The 26,594-nt window shown below is 36.7% G+C and overlaps 1 protein-coding gene across 3 annotated transcripts in view; it reads left to right on the plus strand.

Annotated features, from left to right (window-relative positions):
• Positions 1-26,594, plus strand: part of phactr4a (phosphatase and actin regulator 4a) — an 82,690-nt gene that overhangs the window by 36,018 nt on the left and 20,078 nt on the right. For 2 of the 3 annotated variants that reach the window (XM_073812665.1, XM_073812666.1), the window contains 3 exons: positions 544-592; positions 19,285-19,449; positions 24,974-25,054. In XM_073812665.1, the coding sequence (XP_073668766.1) occupies positions 580-592; positions 19,285-19,449; positions 24,974-25,054 (259 nt within the window). In that variant the 5' untranslated portion in view covers positions 544-579. Of the gene's footprint in view, positions 1-543; positions 593-9,430; positions 9,647-19,284; positions 19,450-24,973; positions 25,055-26,594 lie in introns of those variants that run through there. The other variant, XM_073812664.1, reaches the window with a different exon arrangement.

Genomic DNA, 26,594 nt, shown 5'->3' on the forward strand with positions numbered 1-26,594 from the left:
CAGCAGAGTCACATGAATCTTTACATATGCAAATTCACATGTAAAATGTATGTTTTTGGAACATTTTTGTGTGAATCCCATGTAAAAAAAATGTGAAATTGTAAAATATCAGTGAATCACATGTTTCTTTTTTAGTATATTTTCTATTTGATCGGCTAGTTCTGGCTCTCTCTCAAGGGTTTTTTCTACTTAGGAGTTGTTTTCAACCCTCAAAATAGTTGAGTATGGTTTAATTTTAGCCGCTGTAGTTTGCCATTTTTGTTGTACTTTGATTTTTCTGTGCTTTCTCTGATGTTATATAAGTGTGAAGCCATTGTGAAAGTGCTGTATAAATAAAATTGAATTGAATTCATTCAAGTACTTGTTTAATAATTGATTTTCATTCATTTTACCCCAGAAATGTTAAGGATTGCAGCTTTTGTTAAGAAACAGTTGAACAATTAACAGCCAACTCATAAAGTGTTCTTGTTATGTCCTAGTTATTGTGTTCATGTGAATATATTTATTGTTTGATTGATTGGATAATTCTCGTTTTTTTTTCAGGATCCTCTCAATTGCTGCTGTCTTCTTGACACAGGAATGGAAAACCAAGGTAAGAGTGTCAATGGATTTATTTATTTATCTATTTATTATTGATCGAGTGCTACAGTACTTGAATGTGGCATCGATGATCGATCACGAAAACGATGACCGCGTGGGTTTGTTTTTATTTTTTTTTACTGCGACATTTGGAGTTCTGGTTAGCGTTACAAGTGCCTGTTGTAGTAAAGATTGGGTGTGTGTTTGACATTGTGTTGAGCTGCGCAGACCGGCATATGACATCAGTACCATGCATAATTCAAAAATCAAACGTCTGTGAAGCAGAACACACCTCACATAACTGAGGCACTATGGTTTTAAAAGGATGCAGTGATTTTTGGATTCACTTTGGTAAGAAGAAAATACGGTTAGTCAGGTGCAAAATGTTCAGCGCCGTCACAAGTTCAATGTCAAGAGATGCCCATTTTTATTATTTATTTATTTTTAAAGCAAGAAGAAATCTTTGTCAATCGTTGGGATTATTATTTTATTGTGAGTTTGTTTAAAAAAAGTCGTCATCAACTGGCAGACCACGGTCTGAATCTGGACCACAAGATGCATGCATCTAGACTGCAAATCCTTTTGACACATTGAAAAAAGCAAAACTATTTTCAAACATTAAAGTTAGTTTAGTACATTAAAGTTAGTTTAGTAGAGCTGTTTGGGTCCATGGGTTGCTACTACAGTTACTATGCTCACTGTTCAGACGTGTAGTCATGCGTAAAGTGAAGAAATCGGAAAGCGATGAGCAGAGATTAAACTTTCAATGAGTGAATAACAATGCCATTTTCAATCATAAGGAATGTTGATGCTAAGAACTGGTTTTCTTAGAAGAATGGTTGGAAAATATTATGGGTGAAAAAATGTATTCTGCGTCGAGCTGTACGAGGGCCTGTGTGTCTCATATGCTTGAGTGAGTTTGTTGCAGGTGTGATTTACACGGGTCATCACTCACTTACCATCAGTGTTGGGCAAGTTAATGAAAATTAGTAATTAGTAACAGTTACTAGTTACTTCTTTTAAAAGTAATTGAGTTACTCTACCAGTTACTGTAAATTAAAAAGTAATTAGTTACTAGGGAAAGTAACTTTTAAGTTACTTTTATGTCTGCTTTTTAAATGTAAATATGAACAGTACTGAACAGTCAAACAGTAAAATGATATGGATGATGGGCTATTTTACACACTGTAGGAGCCTATTTTGCTGTAGATTAAGCCTTTGAATATTTTTGTTAGAAATTATCTTAATGTGACCTGATCCAGCAAAATGAGTCACAGTGACCCAAATTTCAAAATTGAGATTTTGGTATCAGTGGAAAGAGGAGATAATAAGCTTTCAAATGATATCCTAGTCAAAGTCATACCTTGAATGGTTTTAAAGATATAGACATTTGAATTAAGGTTGTCTGTCTTCTTTTTCCAACTGAAAACCTGAGAAAAACGCCTTTAAAGTTTTTTGCCCCTTTTTTGTAGATATCTTTCAAAATCCATTGCATTTTTAAAGGGATAAACAATTTATTTTACAGCTTAATTTGACCAAAGACATTAATATAAATGCTATTTCAGTAAACCAAGAAACAAGCTTATAAATCAAACAGAATGATGTTTATTGAAAATGTGTAACAGAAAGGTTTCTGTGATGGTTGGGGTTTGAGTTAGGGGAAGGGAATAGAACATGGAAACCAGAATGTGTGTGTGTGTGTGTGTGTGTGTGTGTGTGTGTTCGCGTGTGTGTGCGCGCGGGGGCGCGCGTGTGTGCGCGTGCGTGTTCGCGTGTGCGCGCGCGTGTGAGAGAAAATGAGAGAGACAGAGAGACAAGCAAAAAGAAAACAAATAATGCTTGCCTATGCAATCATATCTTTGTGTAGGCTAGTTAACAATAACAGTGTAAACAATTCAAAAAGGAGTTAAATAGGAGAGGAGAGTGCTGTGAGTATGACAGGAGGATGGCTGGACCAATCGCGTGCCCCGGGGTTTCCCATTGACAAACGATCAGCGTTTATGAAGATTTCTGATTGGCTCTAAAACAACGTGTAACACCATATTTGGAGAGATAGTGACGTTTCAGGGGATCCCCGGAATGCTCGGAGGTGACGAGAGTATTTGAGAAAAGCAATTTCCAGCGGATTAAGTAAAACTGTTTCAACTTTAATAGTCATTTAAACACCTTTACTCAATTATTTGGACTACGAAACTTTGGGAGATTATGTTTTAATGTCTGTTCTTTGAAATTAGCTAAAAATATTTTTTTTGATAATTTCATTGTTTTTCCACATTATCGGCTCATATCTTAAAATAGAACGTTGCGACTTCCGACTCATTTCGCCAGATCGGGTCACTAATATGTAAGCTTACTTTATTTTTGTATATCTTTTAGACAAATATTCTGTATGTTTACATTGAAAATATATAATGTGTTAAAATTGTGTTCTGTCTCTTTAAGAATTTGGAGACAATTGTGTCAACATGTCATATTTTCTAAAATAAATTAGCATTTTTCTGATTCTATATTTATTTTAATAAGTCAGAAACGTCTTCGCTGTGTCCTGCTGACAGGCGTGGTGTGCGTGTGCAGCAGGTGACGCCATATTGTGTCCTCCGAAGGTTAGGTGTCCTCCGTCTCATTTCAGTTCTCTTCTCGGACTTTTGAGGCTTCCACCTTGAAAGAACGAGTGCTCACTGTGGTGACTCACCTTTTAAGGTCACATGCTTAGCAGGTCGCAGCCCTTGAATTAAGGCACAGCTTGTGAAGCTTGCAGCGAGTAGTGCGCTGTTTGGTCATATATTGTATACATTTTATGTTTGATTTAAATGATACACAAGATTAAAGGAAGATATTTAATCAGAAAATGGAGTACGTGGATTGTTTTGTCGGACCGACATGGAGCGAGTGGATTGTTTTGTCTGGTACGGAGCGAGTGAAACCAAAACTGAAACTTAATGCGCACTCGCACATACTATGGAGTTTTAACACATTTTAGCAGTTGTACAGCGCAGTGTGAATATTTTACTGGAAACAACAATCGCAGATCGTTCTCTTCAAAAAAGGCAGATGTAAACATCTAAGAATATATTAAAATTTCTCAGATTTATTGCTTTTGTGGACTACAAATGCAAGTTGATGTCATACTGGGATTGCTTGGCAAAGATAATTTACCAACCGGATGGATTATGACTTGCGCACAATTTTTAAACAAAGGTATGTTGTTCTGTTTAGATTTTTTGTGTATATTCTATATGTACTGTCAGCCATGATGAAGTTTAATGATTCATTGCTTGTCTGCAAGTGTTATTTTCTTACAAAATAGAGTAACGTGTTACTCCCATCACTGCTTACTATGCAACACTAAACATGTTCACTGAGAATACAGTAGATCTTAAGGAAAAAATCACAAGCCCTTTGCATAATGGGAAATTGTAAAGAAATGCATGGACGTTGTGTGTGAAACACCTTAAGATGCCAAAGAAAAACATGAACAGAGATTAAACACCCCCCCCCCCCATTCAGCTGCAGCACAAGAAGAGTTAAAATGTTAGCACAGGATGTAGCACAAGATGATATCATGAACTTGATGCTGCTATTCAGATTGTGCTTTGCATTAGAGGTCGACCCATAGTGGATTTAACGGTAACACTTTACTTGAAGGGGTTTTCATAGACCAACATGACACCTTTATAATCATGACACGACATGTGTCATGAACATGAAGGAAATTTTATGCACATTTATAACAACTGTCATTAAGTGTCATTTGTTCGTATATGTTATTTTTAATGCAAAGATGACATTAAAAAAGATTAAACTTAACTTTATGTAGAGTATGTGCACAATACATTAAAAACTGACAACTAACAGAACTTGTTCTTCCTCACACAGAGAGTTCTAAAATGTTCTGACATAGAAGAAAAACAAATTAATTAATTAATTAGTCTGGTTTCAAAAGCGGTCACTCCACTGAGACTGCGCTGCTCTCAGTCATTGAAGCCCTAAGGCAAGCAAGGGCAGCCTCCAAATCATCTGTGCTGATCTTACTGGATCTATCTGCAGCTTTTGACACGGTCAATCACTGCATCCTCCTGTCGACCCTCATGTCTATGGGTGTCTCTGACATAGCGCTCCTATGGTTCAAGTCGTACCTCTCAGATAGGCCATTTCGGGTATCCTGGAGAGGTGACGTCTCCAAACCCCAACGTCTTGATAGCGGGGTGCCTCAAGGCTCTGTGCTTGGACCGCTGCTCTTTTCGATATACATGACATCCCTGGGCTCTCTCCTTCGAAAACATGGCTTTTCTACCACTGCTATGCAGACGACACCTAACTCCACTTGTCGTTCCACCCTGATGATCCCACGGTTTCTGCCCCCATCTCTGCATGCCTGAGGGACATCTCACTCTGGTTGAAGGATCACCATCTCCAGCTTAACCTTGCGAAGACAGAACTGCTTGTCATAGCATCTGAACCAAAGATTCAGCACAACCTTTCCATTCAGCTAGGTTCCTCGACCATCACGCCTTCCAGGACGGCCAAAAACCTGGGAGTGGTAATTGATGATCAGCTTAGCTTCACGGAGCATGTTGCCAGCACCGCTCACTCTTGTAGATTCATCCTCTACAATATTAGGAAAATTAGACCTTTCCTAGATGAGCATGCTATGCAGGTCCTGGTCCAAGCTCTTGTTCTGTCCAGACTGGACTACTGCAATGCGCTACTGGCAGGGCTTCCAGTCTGCACGACCAAACCCCTACAGATGATTCAGAATGCAGCGGCAAGAGTGGTCTTCAATGAGCCAAAGAGGGCGCATGTCACTCCTCTCTTTGTCAAGTTACACTGGCTTCCTATAGCACCTCGCATCAAATTTAAGGCTCTGCTCCTGGCCTTTAAAACCACCACTGGGTCAGCACCCCTTTACCTTCGCTTACTTATAGAGCCTTATGTACCTTCTCGATCACTGCGCTCTGCCACCGAGGGACGGCTTGTGGTGCCATCTCAAAAAGAAAAAAAAAACACTAGCTCGTAACCTTCTCAGGAGCTGTTCCACAACTGTGGAATGATCTGCCGGTCGTGACACGATCTGCTGACACTGTAGCTGTCTTTAAGACTCGGCTAAAAACCCATCTCTTTGCCATTACCTCACTTCCTAATAACGGACTTAGTATCTTTCTTTAGTTACCTTTCTCTTTATCTCTTTCTCTATTTACCTTCCTCTTTGTCTACCCCTTGGCTATGTACCCCTTGGCTATGTATATTGTGTTGGACTTGATGAGACTATTTCCAGTGCACTTATGTATTGCTGTTCTTGTGTTGCCATAATTGCTTCTATTGTTTACCTCACTTGTAAGTCGCTTTGGACAAAAGCGTCTGCTAAATGACAAAATGTAAAATGTAATTAATTAATTAATTTAAAGAACTGTTTTTCAGCGATATGGACCCAACGCTGCATGGCTTAACCCTTCATTGTACTGTTTTTATTTAATTTTAGGTGAATCTGTCTCCGAATGCAATAAAATATATTTTTTTCTATTATTATTATTATATTATTATTAAACTTAAAAAAACATTATGATCTGAATAATATTCATGATGCTGTTATAAAACTATTTAACAGAGTATCAACACTTAATGGAATTTTAATGACCAATTAAATTTGTATCACTGGTAAAAAGTGGTCAGTTAGGTTGTCTTGGTAATGTCAAGTTATCATAACAAAGACATCTTAAACAAAGTCATCTTTGCATTAAAAATTACATAATTGAAGTTGTCATAAATAGCATAAAATATCTTTCATAATCTCCTTATATATATAAAATAACTTAAAGGGGACAGAGAATGAAAACACATTTTTACCTTGTCTTTGTTGAATAATGGTAGTCTACCCGCATTCACAAACATACAAAAAGTGCTAAACATGCTAAACATCTCAGTCTCATAGAAATTCCTCTTTTAGAAATGTCAGCCAGAAAACGGCCCAATCTGAAAAACTGATGCTTATGACATCACAGACATCTAACTGCCCCTCCACTTTAAAATAATCGGCTACATTTTTTGAGTGGCAGCAAAGTCAGCCAATCAGTAATGAGATTGCAAGTTAAGCCAGTAGGGGGAGCCAAATAGGTGCAAAACCACTTGTTTAAAATCCCCCCCCCCTAAAAGAGCTATCTGAGAGAGGTTTTTAGGAAGCTTCTAAGGCATTACAGACCCAAACAAAATATTTTTTGTCTATATGTCACATCACAGAACAAGGATAAATACCCCGTTCAATCATTCTATGTCACCTTTAAAAATCCATAAGTCTCAATTTAAAAAAAGTTACATTTATTGAACTTATAAACTATATTTAACAAATAGTAAAAACAGGTGAGGGTGCTATGGAACCATGAACTGCACTCTCCACAATGACAAGGAACTATCAGCAAAGGATATTGATTTCTAGCACTTTACTACTACAAATATATATATATATATATATATATATATATATATATATATATATATATATATATATATATATATATATATATATATATATATATATATATAGGGGTAGTTTTTCCGGACAGGAATTATCTTAAACTAAGACCAGAAATAAGTTTAATTAGGAAATATAACTACTTTTAACAAACATGGCTTAGTAAAAACATTACTTGTGTCCATTTTGAGGCAAAACACAGGGCACTGATGTATTTAAAGATATGTTAAAAAGAGATGTTATAAGTTCGAGCTTTCGATGTTGTCATGAAAAGGTTGGTTGTTTTAAGTCACATGACCTGCAATTGCTTGCGGCTTCCAGCACTCTGTCTGTAACTAATGTCGGAAAAAATCGGCGAACGCGGGCAGCCACGTATCGGCCAATGCCGATACACATAAAACTCGCAAATTTCGGCCCGTTATTTATATCCTTATTAAACCTAACATTAACCATCAAGAATGTCAGAAATCACTAAGGGTTTAGCACTGTCTTTGCATACAAGGCTGTGCAACATGACAGTTTTGTTTGTTTACTACATTATGGTAATTTGGCTTTGTAACAAAAACTAGTGAATGGTTTTGGTTCTTTTACACTTGTTTTCAATTAGAGTGTAATTGTTTTAATGAGCAATTGCTTCCACCTGGATTGACTTGGGCCAAATATAGGAAATACGTCATGTAAGTAAGTAAGTAGTCAAGTGCAAGCCAAATAAATAAAATGTAAAGCTCTACTAGCAGTCTGCAGTTTAGAATTTGTTGAGGGTGATATTAAATACACTCACGATTAAAGAAACACACAGTGTTACGCGGACTCTATTGTCTTGTGTTTCATTATTGTGTACATGCAAATATACACCCAAATAATGATCTTTAAAGAATCAAGTATAAAATAGAAATAATAAGAAACAATATTAAAATTTGTTATATCCAGACCAATTTTTTATTGCTTTTTACTGCCTTAAATCTTAGATGTAACCAATCAATTACAAGAGAGGACAACTGTGGTATAATTCTTGTAAAATATTTTACCAACCTCACTGAAACAGAACTCCCTATAATGTTTCCTTTCACGTTTGGTTACACTTTAAAATAAAAAAATCAGCACTAGTATAATGCATATATTAATATTGAATGCTCTTTGCATACATCTATCCACAGCCTTACTATTTATCACTCGCCCGGTAATTTTAGCTTCTATGATGTCACTTCCTGCCAGTCAATGGTTACACCTTACCCAAGCTCATATTGCACAAAGCTCTCGAGTTGCACCCCACTGTCTAATGCTTTATGTGAAATTAGGGCTGTGACATTGGTCAGGACCCTACAACCTCTCCAAGAGTGTTTTACCCCATCTACAAATATACATAATCACTTAAACACACACATCCTCTATAATAGACATCTGGGGGCGTATTACAGAAAAGTCCTAACTTTAAAATCTTATCTTAACTGTTTGGTAACCATGGTAATTTCAGTTAGGACCTCATTTAAGACAAAAACTATTACAGAATGATGTTCCTTAATGCATTATCTTATCTTAACTGCAGATAGGAAAGTGGTATTACAGAAGCATCCTAACTTGACAAAACATCCTAAAAACAGTCTTAACTTTAGGGTAACCTCACAGGTGTCCTAACTTAAAACTTTAATGAGAGCCAGCTGAAACAATCACATTATGATAGAGCTGCGGGAGAATACAGTACACACTTGACTCAGCATCTATTTCTTGTCATGTCTCTATCAAATGTTGAAATGTACAATAGTATCCTAGCACTTAGGAAGAATATTTTTTTTAATTTTTGTAAGTCACATTTGCTAAATGTTTAAATTGAATGGTAACTGATAGATGATGTGCTAAAACACTAATACAGAAAGACACAGACTATGATTTCTATGAATTTAATAAAATGTATTTTTCTGGTCCATTGAAATTAAAAGGACAATTATTTTGTTTACTGTAGCAGCAGCTCACGCATTGCTGGTTGCTTGGTAACAGACATGACAGTTGATAGCCGAACATGATTAAGCGATTTGGGATTTCCTAACTAGAGATGAGATAAGATTTGGTGAAATAAGATGAGAATCCTAAATCAATTTAAGATTTGCTTCTGTAATATGAATTTGTGAAAAATCTTAACTTAACACATCATATCTTAAGTTAAGACCTAAGATAGAATGTTTCTGTAATACGCCCCCAGATCTTTAAATCTGTAAAATCTGTAGTGGGAATGACTAGCATCCTGGCTCACTGTCATGCTTCAGATGAGAAGCCTTATCGTATTTGTGAATTCAAAGTTGCTGAGAGGGAGGGACCTTTCTGAGTTGTTGAGTGAGTGAGCAAGTGAGCAAGAGAGACCAAAACACAGTAGATAAGAGATGTGAAGAAGGAGGGGCAAATAGCTTCAGAAACGGATGAATGTGAACTCAACAGTATAGGGTTACAGAGCGAGAAGAGTACCTGTTTGCTGAGAATAGTTCTTCCATGCCACGAGCCCCAGAAGAGGGAGAGGAAGGGGCAGACGGCACTCGGGGGTGTAGGGCAGGAGTATGGGGCAGGAGGCGAGTGTTCACACCCTAAACCCAAACCCTGTCTACATAACAGGTGAGCGAGTCTTAACCTGATCAGGGATTGGAAAGCATAAAGATGGTGGTACAGCTACAGTATGTGTAGTGGTTTTACATTTTAAATGTAATGTGCTACAGTATGTGACAGTGACTTCTGCTTGTTTCTCATCTTTAGAGAGAAACTGTTGATTTAAAACCTGTTTAGCTTGTGTCCTACGCTGTAGGGCAATGGATTTATTCTGTGTACTTACTTTCCACGCAAGCCAAATGTACTAGTTTGTATTATTGTAGGTGTATGAGTGTTAAAGATTAAGTAATAGGCAGTAGACAGGCATAAGCAGGTGGGGTGAATGTACGCTATTGGAATGTAGTGATTGTGCAATTGGTTGTTCAAGTGTTTTTTGTCAAGCACATTGGCTTCTCTGTCTCGATAGAGTTAGACATTATGATGTCTGCAAGTCTGTATAGCTGCTTTATTTCTACCATATTCAATTAATTTTAAACTTGATGCAAGAATAACTTCATTCAAACATTAATCTGGGTTTAAATCTCTGCACAGTACTGAAACTGCCATGGTAAAAGTTATTAATGATTTGCTACGGATTCTGGTGCATCTGTTATTTTAGTTATGTTATACCTGTCATCTGTCTTCGATAATGTTCTGTCACGATATTCTTATCTCTTGCTTGACATTTTGTGTAGGTTTATGAGGTGCGGTTTTAAGTTGGTTTAAATCCTTTTTAACAATTTGAAGATTCTTGGTTAAAATAGGAAATTGTATGTCCTCTTTAGGCTACCTAACTTATTATGTACCTCAGGGTTCAGCACCTATACTCTTCTCTTTATATCTACTTCCTATATCTACTTAGGATCAGTTTTTAAGTAACATACAGTATTGTTTTTCTTTCATTGTTACGTCAATGATTTGGAAATCTATTTGCTGGTGACCATGAAAAGTCAGTGTACTCTAAATATGCATGTCTTCTATCTGCTTAAAACAGAAGTTATTGCTTTTTGCCCATCTGACTTCCTTATGTCTTAAGTCCTTAAATTAATTTATTTTTGCCCAAGTGCAGTTCTTGGTGTGGATCTTGAAAATGGTTTGAAATTTGATGAAACATATTAGTACTGATATAGGTTCCAGTCTTTTCTATCTCCTCTCTCTTTTTAAAATGAAACTTTTTCTCTCAGAGGTTTCTCTAAAGGTTGCCATCCATCCCTTCTAAGACCCAGATTTCACGTTTACAAGTAGTTCAAAATGCTGCAGCTAGATTTAAAAAAACGGAACGTATTTTAGACGTAAGATATTTGGTCATGTTACGCTTCTTCTGAGATCTCTACACTGCTTTGCCTATTCAAGATAGAATCAAGTTTATAATTCTACTAATCTAAAAATATAAATCTGTTAGTTCGGGTTGACAAGCTTAGAGTTTTCTTCAGTGGGTCGTTATCCTTTTTGTATTTTAAAGGACTCACAAAATACTTTTAGAGTTCTGAAGTTAAGATAACTTAAAGTTACCATAAGAACTTTTTTTTATCAAAAATGTCTAAAATATGTAAAGGCTATTATTTTCATCCTCATCATTAAAATGCTGGTTAAATTTTTCAGTACCTGTGAGATGTAAAGGGGAAGTGAGATTGCCTACTGTGCCATCTTGGGTACATTAATCTAAAGTTCAACAGTATTCAATATAAAGCACAGTGCCTAAAATTTTGACCATTAAGGTCGCATATTAGGGTTGTGCAAAAAAATCGCCTGTGATTCTCATGCGTGTTTCATCAGTAATGCCAGGTTCTTGATTAGTAGTAAATTGCCATCACCTGCTTTCAGGTAGAGCGGCATTTACTACACAGAGAATCGCACTTCAGAGAAGCTAGGCAAAATTGCATAGATGTGAAATACGTCTCTGTGTAAATCCTATTAAAATAAGTATTAAAAGTCCTTTAAAGGAAAAAAGTAGTTTAAAGGAAAACTGCCTAACTAACCTATTTATCTTTCATCTTAAAATTAACATTCACGCTTTGCAGAGTCTTCGGGTTTCTGCTTGTTCTTTAAGGCCTCATCCAGATTTTGAAGGGGAATTTCTGTTGTTAGTGAACTTTTCAATCACTTAAGCCAATATTATGGCAGCTATCGCCAGTCCCAATGAAAGCAGTTTATATCATTATTTATAAACATATATTGTATAGTTTTATAGCAGGAGGCTTCATAGACTTGGCAAAATCATTTGATCAGAATTTTGTAGGTACAAGGATTTGTTGTGGGCATTCTTTGCAGTTTATCCCAAGGCTTTTTTAACATTCATACAGTTATCGGATTTGTACCGTATCGACCGAAATTTAGGAGTGTACCGGCGATAGGAATTTTGGCCATATCATCCAGCCCTATAAGGACATTTTAAATTTCCCGTTAGATATCAATTGGTTATTGTTAGTCTTTATGCTTGAATCAAAGAGTGCAAATGTTCCCCTTCCTTCACTGCTTGTTTTATGACAGTGCTGCAAAAGACTTCTTTTCTTCTTACAATTCAGTGCAACAATTTATGCTAGTATAATTTTCCTCGTGATTGTCACAACTTTTCCCCGCTCATGTTTAGGGCTTTTTCGATTAATCGTTTTTAAAAACGTGGTCGATTAAAAATCGATTCTCAAAGAGCAGAATCGATTTATTTCATCTTTATTTCCACAAACATTGAACGGAGGAATGGAAGCATTTTAGATTTCGCAAGCAAGACGTGTTGTGGCTTTTAATTTCTTTTTATTAATTACCCACTTGTAAACTGCTGTTCACTGTGTTTTTTTTATTAATATAGTATTTGTATTAAATCTATATTCATTGAGTTGAATCGAGAATCGAGTATAAAAACCTACCTGAGAACCGGAAGCGAAAATTTAATCGAGAATCGGAATCGAATCGATTTGATAGCTTGTGAATCGAAATTGAATCGATACCCAGCCCTACTCATGTTTTATTAGTTATGCCCTATGTCTGGAATACAATACTGCATTTACTTTAATGTTCCTTTTATTTTTGTATTCAATAAGCATAGTTTGCACTGTTTACAATGTTTCTGCATTAAATACAGAAATGACCTTTTAAAATGTGCAGTATGAGCACGTTGGCTTTTTGAGATGGAAAAAGCATGTTTGCTTTTTGTGCATCTTAAACACACAAACTGCACCATTTGACACATTCTCAATGTTGTATCAAGGTGTTGCTTTGAAAATTCAGTTTGTTCTTTCACAGCCATCAGCATGCAGTGAACTGCTCTTCTCTAGTCATCTCTCCTTCGCATTTGACCAGTTTACCAGCTAGTCAGGTTCTATCTTTACTCTTGAATTCATGCACTCATGTTTACTCATGTACTCTGTGCTGTGTCCTTGACTTCCATTTGTTTTGTCCTCTGATGTTAACCAATGTATTTTACAGTCTGTCCTCTCAGTGTGATCACTGCAGTCACCTCTGATCTGATTCTTGCGTATGGCACTGATATGAGTGGAATTTGCAGCTTTCCAAAAACAAAGGGCTCATTGAGGCTGTGAGGTGTGTTGTAAAGTGTTGTCTGTGTAAACGTGCGTTTAATTGTTGTGTGTGTGTGTGTCTTTTGAAGATCAGTGCATTGGGTTGCTAGTTATATTTTAGCCTGCATGGTGACTGCAGAGTTCATTTTGATTCCTTTATTATTCTGTTGTAGCCCAAGGTCACAGTGACGTGTTAACTGTGCCCCTCCCTTTTACTAGTAACACGAGGACTGTGTGTGTGTGTTTCCAAGTGCATGCAATAAGATCACTACTCACATTATTACTTGTCCTCTTTATTTAGAATTTATTTTCGCTTGCATTGTCCAATCATTTAAAGCACAGCAAGAAAACTGCATTATTCTTTGTAAATACCTTATCTCTTTAGCTCACTTTAGTTAGATGATTTTGGAGTCTTAAGAGCCTTTGACACCAATCATGTGAAAATTTTGTGTGTCATATTTAACATACATTAGGGCATATTATAATTTCCATTAAATATCAATGTAAATTTAGGTTAACTGTTCACGCAGAGTTATTGTATGGTTTCAGAAGACTTATAGAAATATGGTCAGAAACTGTTCACTTAAAAAAACAACAAGAGTGTTTTATTGTATTCTTCTGTCATCTTAATCTGTCATTAATAGGGATGCAATGAATGTTTGGCCACTGAGGATGCACTTTATTTTACAGTATGTGTACTTACCTTGTACATACATGGTAAATATGTTGTTTTTACAGTCAAATGTGTTGTACTTACTTTTGAGTATCTACATGGTAATTAAGGGTATTATTAATGTATTTACCAATGGTACATACTTGATAGTTATTATGCAACTCTAGGTAAGTACTAGGTAATACCAGATACATACTTATAGTGTATGTATATTGTAACTAACAAGAAACACTACTGTACTTATAAATGAATGTACAATATAAGTATTTAGTACTTACAGGCAACTGTGGGTTAATGACAGGTACTTATAGTGTACCTACAGTATATGATAACTAATAACAAACACTACTGTACTTACAAATTGTAAGTACATAGCTGTATAGTATATATTGGCCATTGTACATTAATGACCAGCACATATAGTGTATACTGTAATTAACGAGAAACAGTACTGGATTTATAAATTGTATACACTGTATGTGGTACGTATATGATAACTAATAACAAACATTACTTATGTACCATTTTTGTACTCAGTATTTTTGTCCTTTATTGTACCCTTTAAACCCAAGCATTGTATACCGTACGCTTAAACTACTGGGTATATTCAGTTGTATGTCCATGTCCAGTAAATGCATGGAAACAGGACTGTAAAGTGACTATAAAGTGTTGCATTTTAAACAGTTATTACACAGGACCTACCACTTAAGATAAAGCATAGCATACATATTCCACTATGAGGCAATCACAAGCATAGAATACCGTACTAAGTACATTCACTAGCACGTCTATTGTAACTGCATGGAAAAAGGACTATAAAATAAAGTGTTGCATTTTACACAGTTATTACATAGGACCTATAGCATATTATACTACGGGTCTGTAGAATGCTTGAATCTGATTGGCTGATGAACGTTACGAGGCGTGCAATTATTTTTTGGTAAACGCACGGCGAGCGTAGTTCCAGGCAGCTCTCTTGACCGCATTACAGTTCAATATCACTTCGCATAGTTAACTGTAATAACAGACTAACAAAAACAACATGACAGACGATTTTCTGAGCCAATAACAGCGCTGTTTAGAGAGGCACAGAGGTAGCCTTGTTCACACAATCTCTCTCGCTCGCCCTATCTCTCTCTCTTTCTCCTTTCTCTCTCTCTCTCTCGCTTGCCCTCTCTCTCTTTTTCTTTCTTTCTCTCTCTGTGTCTCTGTCGCTCTCGCTCTCTTTCTAATAACTTCATTAATAACTGCATTAGAATGCTATCAACGGCTCAAGCTTCCGTTGCCAGCTTTAAAATAACGTTTTGAAACAAGCAAAAGAGTCGTTGGATGAGACGTGGTTACAATATAAAACACTTAATACTGTTTTATGTAGAACTGACAAGTCTAGTAATAAAGCGAGTGCTTGTACTTAGTATTTAGTGTTATTAACTTTTACCTCACGCCAAAACAATAACAACACAAAATACACTAAATATGAATAAAAAACAAGTAACAGTTTCTTGCCACCAAATACTGCTGGTTTGATCTCATTTTTGACCATCAAACACCGATAGTCCTACATCAGAGCCAGGGAATCCCTGTCAGGGATGTAGCCCAGATAAGGTTTTTAAATAACTCCTATAACTCTGCTATATCACACTCCTACATATAACACTCGAGCAATATTGCAAGTATATATGAGTTATATTTACTAGTCAGACCATAAAATAAGATGCATTGTTGGGTTTAAAGGGTATAATAAAGGACAAAGATACTGACTGAGTACAAAATGGAACATCAGTAATGTTTGTTATTAGTTGTCATATAGGTACATTAAAAGTACCTGTCATTAATCCACACTTGCTGTAAGTACTAAATACTTATATTGTACATTAATTTGTAAGTACAGTAGTGCTCCTTGTAAGTTACAGTATACAGTACCTACACTATAAGTATTTATCTGGTGTTACCCAGTACTTGCCTGGAGTATGTACCACTGGTAAGTACAGTAATGATACCCATAATTACTATGTAGATAAGTAAAAGTAAGTACCACACATTTTTCTGTAAGTACAACATATTTACCACATTTGTAAAAGGTAAGTACACATACTGTAAAATAAAGTGCTACCAAAATTATTATAATCTATCAAACTATTTTTGACCAGGTGAAACCCTGTCATTGTTACTCTGTGATAGTTTTAAAATCTCAGTTTCTGGTATAGATGAGCTCAAAACCTGTTTGAATATGTGAGTTTCACTATTCACATTCACACCCACTGTTTTTTAAGTGACTCATTAGATTGTTGAAAAGGCTGCACTGTGTTCGTTCTTTAAGCAACAAGTACAGTGTTATCAGATAGGCTATATAAATGGTTTGCTAAGTAATGTTGAGGTAAATTAAGTCATTGTGGTTAAGTATACTGTATATCTTCTCACTTAATACTGAGTCAGTTTTCTGTTTCTTTAAGGTTACATGTGTTCAGCAGTGTGGTAGGGTTCATGTTGCTTTGATAACAGGTCCACTGCATTTGTGGTATTTTCATGTTTGAGGGGAATGTAACACTTGCTTTGTCTAACATCTCTGTGTTAATATACAAACATCAGCAGGGCTTAAGTGTCTTATGGGATAAAATTGAGGGAAAAAGAGACATGAAGTGCATTGTTTTTGTTCTGCCAGCTCAGCCATACATTTCAATTTATTCATTGTCATTCCACCAAAATATAATTTTTTACTTTTTCTTTTTGAAAGAACAGGCTGCTCTGCCATTTTTAGACACGCACATACCTGATAAAATGAAACTTCTGTCTCCTGCATCTGCCAAGCTATCGTTTAACTGGCTGAAGTTAGCGAAGTTAGAGGAGGTTGACTCACAGCACTCAACACGTGGTTTTTTTTCCACTTGGCAAGCAGACCGGACGTGACATGGGGGCGTGGCAGCATTGATGATTCCATTTTTTTTTTAAGTTTGAGGTTGTGACTTAAATTTGTGACACCCTTACTCTTTGATAAGTCTGTTAAAAACAAATGAAGATGGGCTTGGCTTGAAAAGACAGGGGAGGATGGCTGCTTGCTTTGATCCTTGTCTAAAAAAATTAAACTGCCAGGTGCAGGGCTCGCAAAATGTAAAAATCCCTGGTAGCCCTTAGGGCAGGTACACTTCAGTTTATGTTAGCCAGAAATGAATATATGAAGAGTTTGGTTCCAAAGCGCAATAAATCCATTTTTACAAATTTCGGTAAAACGTGTTTTCTATACCAAAAAAGTGACAAGATGAAAACCACTATTTTCTGTTACAAACTTTCACATAGCATCTTTAGGTTATAAAGACGTAAAAAATTCAAATCCATAACTTGATTTTCAAAGATTTATTATAAAAACGGATTATTTTTTCCACAAAATGCAATAAATCCATGACAAGTTTTTATTCAAAATGCTATTCATTTATTGAATCAATCGCCTATATAAATGTGCATTCATCTTTGCCATGTTATATTCATTTAGTTAACTAGTTGCACACACTAATTAAAAATATAAACATTAATGTCATTAATCAAAACACTTACTTTGTGATATTAAGAACACTGTCATTGCTGCTGTTATACTTGACGTCGTCGCTTAACGTTTTTCACAGCGATCAGCTGTAAAATGTTTTGGTCCTCCTCGATTTTCGTTGACTTTGAGTACAATTATGGAAAGTTTTTCATAAGATCCCCTGGGGTCAATGTGTTCTCATGACAGAAACTTAATACTGTCGGCCCGGGCAAACATGCACCTGTCTCCCGAGTGCCTCTTGCGTAAATTATTAGATGTTGATGGCTTACGTTTCTTTCCCGTCACAGAAAACCATCACAGGTTTATCAATGCTATTAAAGTATTATTTTGTTGTTTGTTTGGTGATCACGAAGTACATAGTAGATGAGGAATACTAGGATTCCGTGTACTCAACGCGCCGCCATTGTTTGTTTACATTGCGTGGAATGGTGTGCTGTAATCTGTGGAGTGGATTTATGGCATTCTGTAGAAAAGGGGGAGTGGCGTTAATTGCATTTTGGGAAAAAGGGAGAAAAGATGACAGAATAACACAGTGGATATTGGATTTTAGGTAAAATTAAGAATTTACTTTTTAATACTGACCTGATCCTGATATAATACAGATTCTGATTTTTACAGAGACTGATTTTTCTTGTTCGCTCTTTTTTTTCTTGGGAGATCTGGCAACACACATAAATTTAAATATTTATTCAGTTCAGTTCTGTATACACTATGCAGAGATTCAATAAATACGGTTGTCACTTCCTGCATTTTGCAGGAGTTAGTTCGATTGTAGAATGTGCTTGTTGCTGAACTGTGTGTGCACAGAACAAGATTAAAGGAATAGTCAATTTTCTTAAAAGAAAAATCCAAATAATTTGCTCACCACCATGTCATCCAAAATGTTGATGTCTTTCTTTGTTCAGTGGGGAAGAAATTATGTTTTTTTTGAAGAAAACATTGCAGGATTTTTCTCATTTTAATGGACTTTAATGGACACCAACACTTAACACTCAACGGAGTTTCAAAGGACTATAAATGACCCCAAACGAGGCATAAGGGTCTTATCTAGCGAAACGATTTTCATTTTTGACAAGAAAAATAACAAATATACACTATTAAACCACAATTTCTCATCTAGATCCAGTCCTGAAAGCGTCAGCGAGACCTCAAGCAATACATCATGACGTCAAGAGGTCACAGAGACGAACGCGAAACTCCGCCCCAGTGTTTACAAGTGTGTTGAAGAGGACCGTTCCGACGTTGTTGTATGTGGAATGATACTAATTAATGTCTTTGTGTCAGTTTATTGTTTACAAGGTCCGTAAATGTGCGTTTTATGTATGTAACACGTGACCTCCCTACGTCACTACGCATTTACGTTAGGGCGCGCTGGACCGGATCTAGACGAGAAATTGTGGTTTAAAAGTGTATATTTGTTATTTTTCTTGTCAAAAATGAAAATTGTTTCGCTAGATAAGACCCTTATGCCTCGTTTGGGATAATTTATAGTCCTTTGAAACTCCGTTGAGTGTTAAGTGTTGGTGTCCATTAAAGTCCATTAAATGAGAAAAATCCTGCAATGTTTTCCTCAAAAAACATAATTTCTTCTCGACTGAACAAAGAAAGACATCAACATTTTGGATGACATGGTGGTGAGTAAATTATCTGGATTTTTCTTTTAAGAAAATGGAATATTCCTTTAAGCACTTATAGGGGAAGTGACAACCAAATTTATATACAGTGTGTACAAGGCCAATGATTATAAGGGCCCTGGTCACATAGAGGGCCCAGGATAACCTCACACTTCCCAGAATCTGAACATCATGACACACAAGACACTGACACATACAAGACAACAACCCTGTCACAAACTTGTCACAAAGAACTTTTTCTAATTTGTAGCAAAAGTAAAAACATAAAAAGGTATTTTCAAAATGTAACAGATTCTTTATGTCCTCAGATGATGAAATCGATCATGGTATGCCGGACGGTGATGGGGCGCATCCAGAAAGAGGAACCCCTTCAACAAAAGGCAAGGGCAAGTTCTCCAACCTGGGCAATTTCTTTAAGCCCTGGAAGTGGAGGAAGAAGAAAAGCAGTGATAAGTTCAAAGAAACTTCAGAAGGTTTGTGTCTGTTTCCTAATAATAAAACAAAACTGTCAGAACTCTAAATTGACATAAGGTCATTTGTTGCTACAGATTTCGATGTTTACATTTTCTTTGTAATGAAAAAAGCATGAAGTCCGCACACTGAATTAAACTGCTCCCAAACAAATGTATTAGCAGTGCAACATTTCGACCATCAGGTCTTTATCAGGCAGAATTCCCATGTGGGATCAAATCAACTTTAAATAGAAGCAAATGACCACCTTTTACAAACCCATACTCAAAATCATGTGACGACATAGTTCAAATAATTTGTGAAAAAATTATAATTTAGCTTTTAATACTTGGGGCTCTATTTTAACGATCTGAAACGCAAGTGCGAAGCGCAACGCGCAAGTGAGTTTGTGGGCGGATCTTGGGCGCTGTTGCTATTTTCCCGGCGTGAGAAATAACTCTTGCGCCGGGCGCAAATCAATAAGGGGTTGGTCTGAAGTAGGTTCATTATTCATAGGTGTGGTTTGGGCGTAACGTCAAATAAACCAATCAGAACGCTAGCCAACATTCCCTTTAAACGCAAGGGCGCAAGTTATGACGGATTTACCAGGCGCACGCCAGGAGCGGTTCACAGCCGAGGAGACCGACGTCCTTGTACGGGGGAATCCCACGCTTGCCAGCATAAATCGGGCACGCCGTGTAACGGGAGGTGGATCTGCCTCAGGACTTGACGCCAGCAGAGGACATCGCTGCGTCCACCCTCACCGCTGAAAGGGTTTGGGGGCTTTGAAATCGGACCCAAGAAACGCAAGCAAGGTCCAACCCCAAAGTACTCTTACAAATCAAGTTCATATACATTAAGGTTTCTTATGAAAACATTTTAACTATTATTTACATAAAATAAACATAATACAGCCACACAACAAAGTTATGAAAATATTTTAATCGTTATTTGCATGAGAATAAATAAAAACTATCACCACAATGCTCACCACTATGATTCCCCTTATCTCGTGTATTAATATTTTTAAGTGTAACAATTTATGATTTGCAAAAATAACTGTTGCATCTGTGTAGATTAGATAAGCAAAGTGTATGCGCGTTGTGCACGCTATACATTATGGTCAAGCATGCGCCCTTAAAATAGCATAATGAACCACGCGCAACGCGCCACTGACTTTAGACTAGTTTTTTTTGGTTAGTAGCGCAATTGTTTTTTGAAACTGCAAAATAGCATAAGAGATGGTTTGCGCCGCAACACGCCTCCTTTTTGCGCTGAACCGCCCAGGGAGCGCAAGTTCATTCCCTAGTTTGCTGACGTGCATCTGTGGAGGGAAAAACCCCGCTGTGCGCCGGCGCAAAATACGAATGATACATGCGTCACTGACAAAGTAAATTGCGCTGGGTGCAAGATAGGGCCCATTATATAGCAGTATCAAAAATAATATATCGAAAATACCGAAAATATCAAAAATTGTTACGAAATAAATCTACAGCAGATTAAGATATTAAACAATCACAACAATAATAATTGATATCAAAATAATCATTTTTTCTAGTGGTGTCAAAGTATTTAAGGTTTAAATACAAAAACATTCAGTTTGTAATCAATTCTTCTCATGATCACCTCCTTGAGAGGGCTTTTTTTACCTTCTCTATACCAATATAATGTGAAACACTGAGAATATGACCAACTTGTCTAAAATGAGACGCTATAGGACTATGCATATAGTTTGATATAGTTTATCGTGCCATTTGCTCATAGTACAAACATCTTTGATCAGAAAGACGAGAAAGAGATGCAACAATTTGATAGGAAAATAAAGAGCAACAAGATCTAAAAACAGACTCAATCGCCTCATAGGACCCGTCATATTTATAATATCAATATCTAGAGACCCATCTCTCAGATACAGGTATTTATCCTGCCTGTAGGTTTGTGCATATATTCACATTTGTTCATTTTATATGTTACCTATTTTTAATGTAGTATATGCATAAATACAAAATACAATGCAATACAATTAGATTTATAGTCTATAGAATTAGTATCTGATTTAAAAACAGGATTCTGTCTATCAAGACTTAATCTGTTGTTATCTTTTGGGCAGTTTGACTTTAACACTAACTTACACAAACAATACAAAGTGAAAAACATATATACTGTGAAATATACCGTGAAATAAAATGATTAATTCCGTTAAATGGATTTTTGGTCATGCCGCCCACCCCTATTGCCGGTTTTGATATTGCTGATGTGTTCTCAAATATGAGTGTGCAAAGGTCTGGACATTTTACCAAAGTATGCAAGACCACAAGGACACCAAATGAGATAAATCACATAGGTGGAAGAGCAGGTAATGGTGCCACGTATTGTAATATTGCGGACAGTGCGTGGATGACTTAAATAATTGCACTAATGTGTAACAGCACACTGAGCGCAATTGGAATGCCTTGTTTCTCTATGTAAAGGAAATTCTGATTTTACAAGCAAATTGCGAAGATTAATTTGACGTTTAAAAAACAATTTTGGCAGTATCAGAGGCACAATATCGAATTTCTTTTTGGCATTTTTGATCTATTAATTCTGATAGCCCAGTTTCAAAAATCGTTTCGTTAAGTCAGCAGATTGTTAAAAGTTAGATTTATCTGTGCTGCAAACTCTACTTGCTTAAAGGGATAGTTCAGCCAAAAATGATATTAAACCCATGATTTACTCACCCCTAAGCTGTCCGAGATGCATATGTCCATTGTTTTTCAGACAAACACATTTTTCAGATATTTTAGAAAATGTTTAAGATCTTTCAGTTAATTAAATGGGAAGTTATGGGGTCCACGACCTTCAAGTACAAAAAAGTGCATCAATCCTTCACAAATTAAATCCAAACGGCTCCATGATGATAAACGAAGGTCTTCTGAGGGTAATCCGCACCATGTTGTTGTACAACCCCAAAACAGAAAAAGTTGGGACACAGTAGAAATTGTGAGTTAAAAAAGAATGGAATAATTTACAAATCTCATAAACTTATATTTTATTCATAGTAGAATATAGATAACATATCAAATGTTGAAAGTAAGATATTTTGAAATGTCATGCCAAATATTGGCTCATTTTGGATTTCATGAGAGCTACACATTCCAAAAAAAGTTGGGACAGGTAGCAATAAGAGGCCAGAAAAGTTAAATGTACATACAAGGAACAACTGGAGGAGGACCAATGTTTAGGAATAGGAATGTTGTCCTATTCTTGTCTAATACAGACTTCTAGTTGCTCAACTGTCTTAGGTCTTCTTTGTCGCATCTTCCTCTTTATGATGCACCAAATCTTTTCTTTGGGTGAAAGATCTGGACTGCAGGCTGGCCATTTCAGTACTCAGATCCTTCTTCTATGCAGTCTTGATGTTGTAATTGATGCAGTATGTGATCTGGCATTGTCATGTTGGAAAATGCAAGGTCTTCCCTGAAAGAGACGACGTCTGAATGGGATCATATGTATCTAGAACTTGGATAAACCTTTCAGCATTGATGGTGCCTTTCCAGATGTGTAAGCTGCCCATGCCACACACGCTCATGCAACCCCAAACCATCAGAGATGCAGGCTTCTGAAAAGAGCGCTAATAACAACTTGGGTTGTCATTGTCCTCTTTAGTCTGGATGAAATGGCATCCCAGTTTTTCAAAAAGAACTTCAAATTTGGATTCGTTGGACCACAGAACAGTTTTCCACTTTGCCAAAGTCCATTTTAAATGAGCCTTGCCAAGGGAAAACGCCCGTGCTTTTGGATCATGTTTAGATATGGCTTCTTTTTTGACCTATAGAGTTTTAGCTGGCAACAGCGAATGACACGGTGGATTGTGTTCACTGACAATGTTTTCTGGAAGTATTCCAGAGCCCATGTTGTGATTTCCATTACAGTAGCATTCCTGTATGTGATGCAGTGCCGTCTAAGAGCCCGAAGATCACGGGCATCAAGTATGGTTTTCCGGTCCTGACCCTTACGCACAGAGATTGTTCCAGATTCTCTGAATCTTTGAATGGTATTATGCACTGTAGATGATGATAACTTCAATCTCATTGCAATTTTTCTCTTAGAAACTCAGAAAACTATTTTTCGCTGCAGCATTGGGGGAATTGGTGATTCTCTGCCCATCTTGACCTCTTAGAGACACTGCCACTCTGAGAGGCTCTTTTTATACCCAATCATGTTGCCAATTGACCTAATAAGTTGCAAATTGGTCTTTCAACTGTTCCTTATATGTACATTTACATTTTCTGGCCTCTTATTGCTACCTGTCCCAACTTTTTTTGGAATGTGTAGCTCTCGTGAAATCCAAAATGAGCCAATATTTGGCATGAGATTTCAAAATATCTTACTTTCAACATTTGATATGTTATCTATATTCTACTGTGAATAAAATATAAGTTTATGAGATTTGTAAATTATTCCATTCCTTTTTTACTTACAATTTCTACAGTGTCCCAACTTTTTCTGTTTTGGGGTTGTAGAAATATCCATATTTAAAACTTTATTAATGAAAATAAATACCTTCCGGTAGCGCCGTCATCTTAGACTCCTCTGTATTGAGGAGAGAGTATTAGCGTAGTGTACGAACTTTTCTTAGTGAAGTATGACAAATTCGGAGGGCGGGGGCACAGAGCAGCAGCAGAGTAGTCTCCGTACGCTGCGTAAAGCTCTGATCGTGAATGCGGAAGCGACTAAGATGGCGGCGCTACCGGAAGGTATTTATTTTCATTAATAAAGTTTTAAATATGGATATTTCTACAACAACACCGTGCGGATTACCCTCAGAAGACCTTTGTTTATCATCCTGGAGCCGTTTGGATTTATTTTGTGAAGGATGGACGCACTTTTTTTGGACTTGAATGTGTTTGTCTGAAAAATGATGGACAGATGCATCTCGGACAGCTTGGGGGTGAGTAAATCATGGGTTTAATATCATTTTTGGCCGAACTATGCCTTTAAATGGACTGGCATACTCTTTATTAAAGGTATAGGATAAGAATGGAAAGATCCAAAATTAAAGATCAAAATAAATGTATTAATTGGAGGGAACATTTCCTCACCAGCACATATCTAAAGGGTACATCTAAATATGTTTTATTTATTTAGATTATATTAATATTATTTATATTTAGAACATTTAATTACATTCTTCTACAGTTTAAAAAACTCAAACTGTTTAAGCTAAGGTTTAAAATGTCAAAATAAAACCCAATGTGTAGCTTTTGCACTTTTTTATGTACACTCTCATATACACAATGCATAGTGGTTAAGCTATAATAAGCAAAAAATCGAATTTATTATCTAAATAATTAATCGATAAAATAGTTGTCTGATTAATTAATTATCAACATAATCATTAGTTACATCCATAGATCAGTGGCATAATTGGGTCTGAAACTTCACAAACACATTTTGGAGATAAGCAGTAGAATTATATTACATTTTGTTAAAAGGGGCATAAAGGAACTGACACAAATACTCTCAATAAGGCTAATGTATGTCTGCCCTCTTTTGAATTGTCAGTGCTGGAGAGGAAGCTGTCGGTGAGGAAGTCCAAGCAGGAGTTGATAGAGCGAGGGTTACTAAAGGACTTCCCAGAGAATGGTATGACAACTCAATGGGGACACTTGCACTTATAGACCCTTTTACTGTTTGTACACAATGATGACGTGGCAACGTATGCGCACGCATTTTGGCAACGGAAGTATGGCAAGAATCAGCAGTGAAGCAACACAGACAGAGAAAGTTATTTTAAAAAGTTGACTTTATCAACTTTTTCAACACAGCTACCAGATCCGTGTATTAAAGTGGAGTGGATAGAAGACGTTAGCAGATCCCAAATATAAAGTGACCAGATACATGTATAAGTATATTAGTAAATTATATTAGTGCAACCAAATGCAACAACCAGACTTTTGATGCTGAGAAACCGTTTTAATAAACTGTCTGAGTTGCTAACACGTTAGAACCACTGGGGAATAACACCACTTCTGTTGCTAAAATGCGCGCGCAGGCTATTTGATCACATGGGCTGTAAAAGGGTCTATTTGTAATTGCATGCGTGGGTGTATTAGGGATGGACCGGTTCACAGAAGTCATGATTTGGTACATACCTTGTGTTTGTCACAAAAGAAATGCTAGGGATTTTTAAATTTATTTTGAAAGACAGTAGTGCAAATTAGTTTCTTCCAGTTAGCACCATTTAGTCTACTACTGGAACTAATGTAACATAGTTTTGTCAGGTTTAGAATAGGGTATTACACTGTCAGAAATAAAGGTACAAAACTCTACCTTTTATGTCACTGGGGCTGTACCCTAAGTTTCGGTTTTGGTACTTTTACAGGAATACAAAACGGAATACAATTTTGGGTAGATTACCGTACCTTTAGGACCTACATTGTTAGAAAAAAGTCAAAATATGTACCCTAGCTGTCCGTGGGGCTGCACCCCTTAAGAAGGTAATTGTCTTAGAGCTTTCCAACGATATATAGTTTGTAAAAATCTTTAAGGTTTAGAATATGGTATTAATGTTGTAAATATGTAGGATTAAAATATGTAGATAATATTTACATGCAAAATATTAAAGCAAACTTAGGTGTCCCGCTTTTGGGACAGAGCCAGGTAATGGGTTAAGGTGTTGTTTCCTGCCTATCAAATTAAAGTATTTTTAGTTTAGTCTGTATTGTCTATGAAGTGGGCTGACTATGAAATTTTTAGCTGACATTGTGGTGTCTCAGACCCATTCTTACAGTTAGGGGTTGTGTACACCAAAACTTTTACGCCCGCGGCCGGCGCATGTTTTCAATTGTTTCCAATGGAAGCTCTGCGTTTTTCAAATAAGCCAGCAGCTAGCGGGTTTTTTCCGCGCTGAAAACCGGCGCTCGGCGGTTTTTCCGCGCTCGGCGCTGAGCGTCGAGAGTTGAAAGAGATTCAACTTGGGGAGAAAAGCTCCGCTCGTCAATGTCAGTTCTCACACGGCCGCCCAATCACAGTAGAGGAGGGGCGGGACATTACCACAGCAACCAACCGGCTCGCAGCTGAAGTATCACAGCTACCAAAGTGCTCAGCTGAAGAAAGCTGGCACTCAGCTGAAAAACAGCTGGCATTCGGCGTCCTCAAGGCGTTTTCAGCCGCGTTTAAAAGT

Source organism: Paramisgurnus dabryanus, chromosome 19, assembly GCF_030506205.2.
Source record: "Paramisgurnus dabryanus chromosome 19, PD_genome_1.1, whole genome shotgun sequence".
NCBI classification, from domain to species: domain Eukaryota; kingdom Metazoa; phylum Chordata; class Actinopteri; order Cypriniformes; family Cobitidae; genus Paramisgurnus; species Paramisgurnus dabryanus.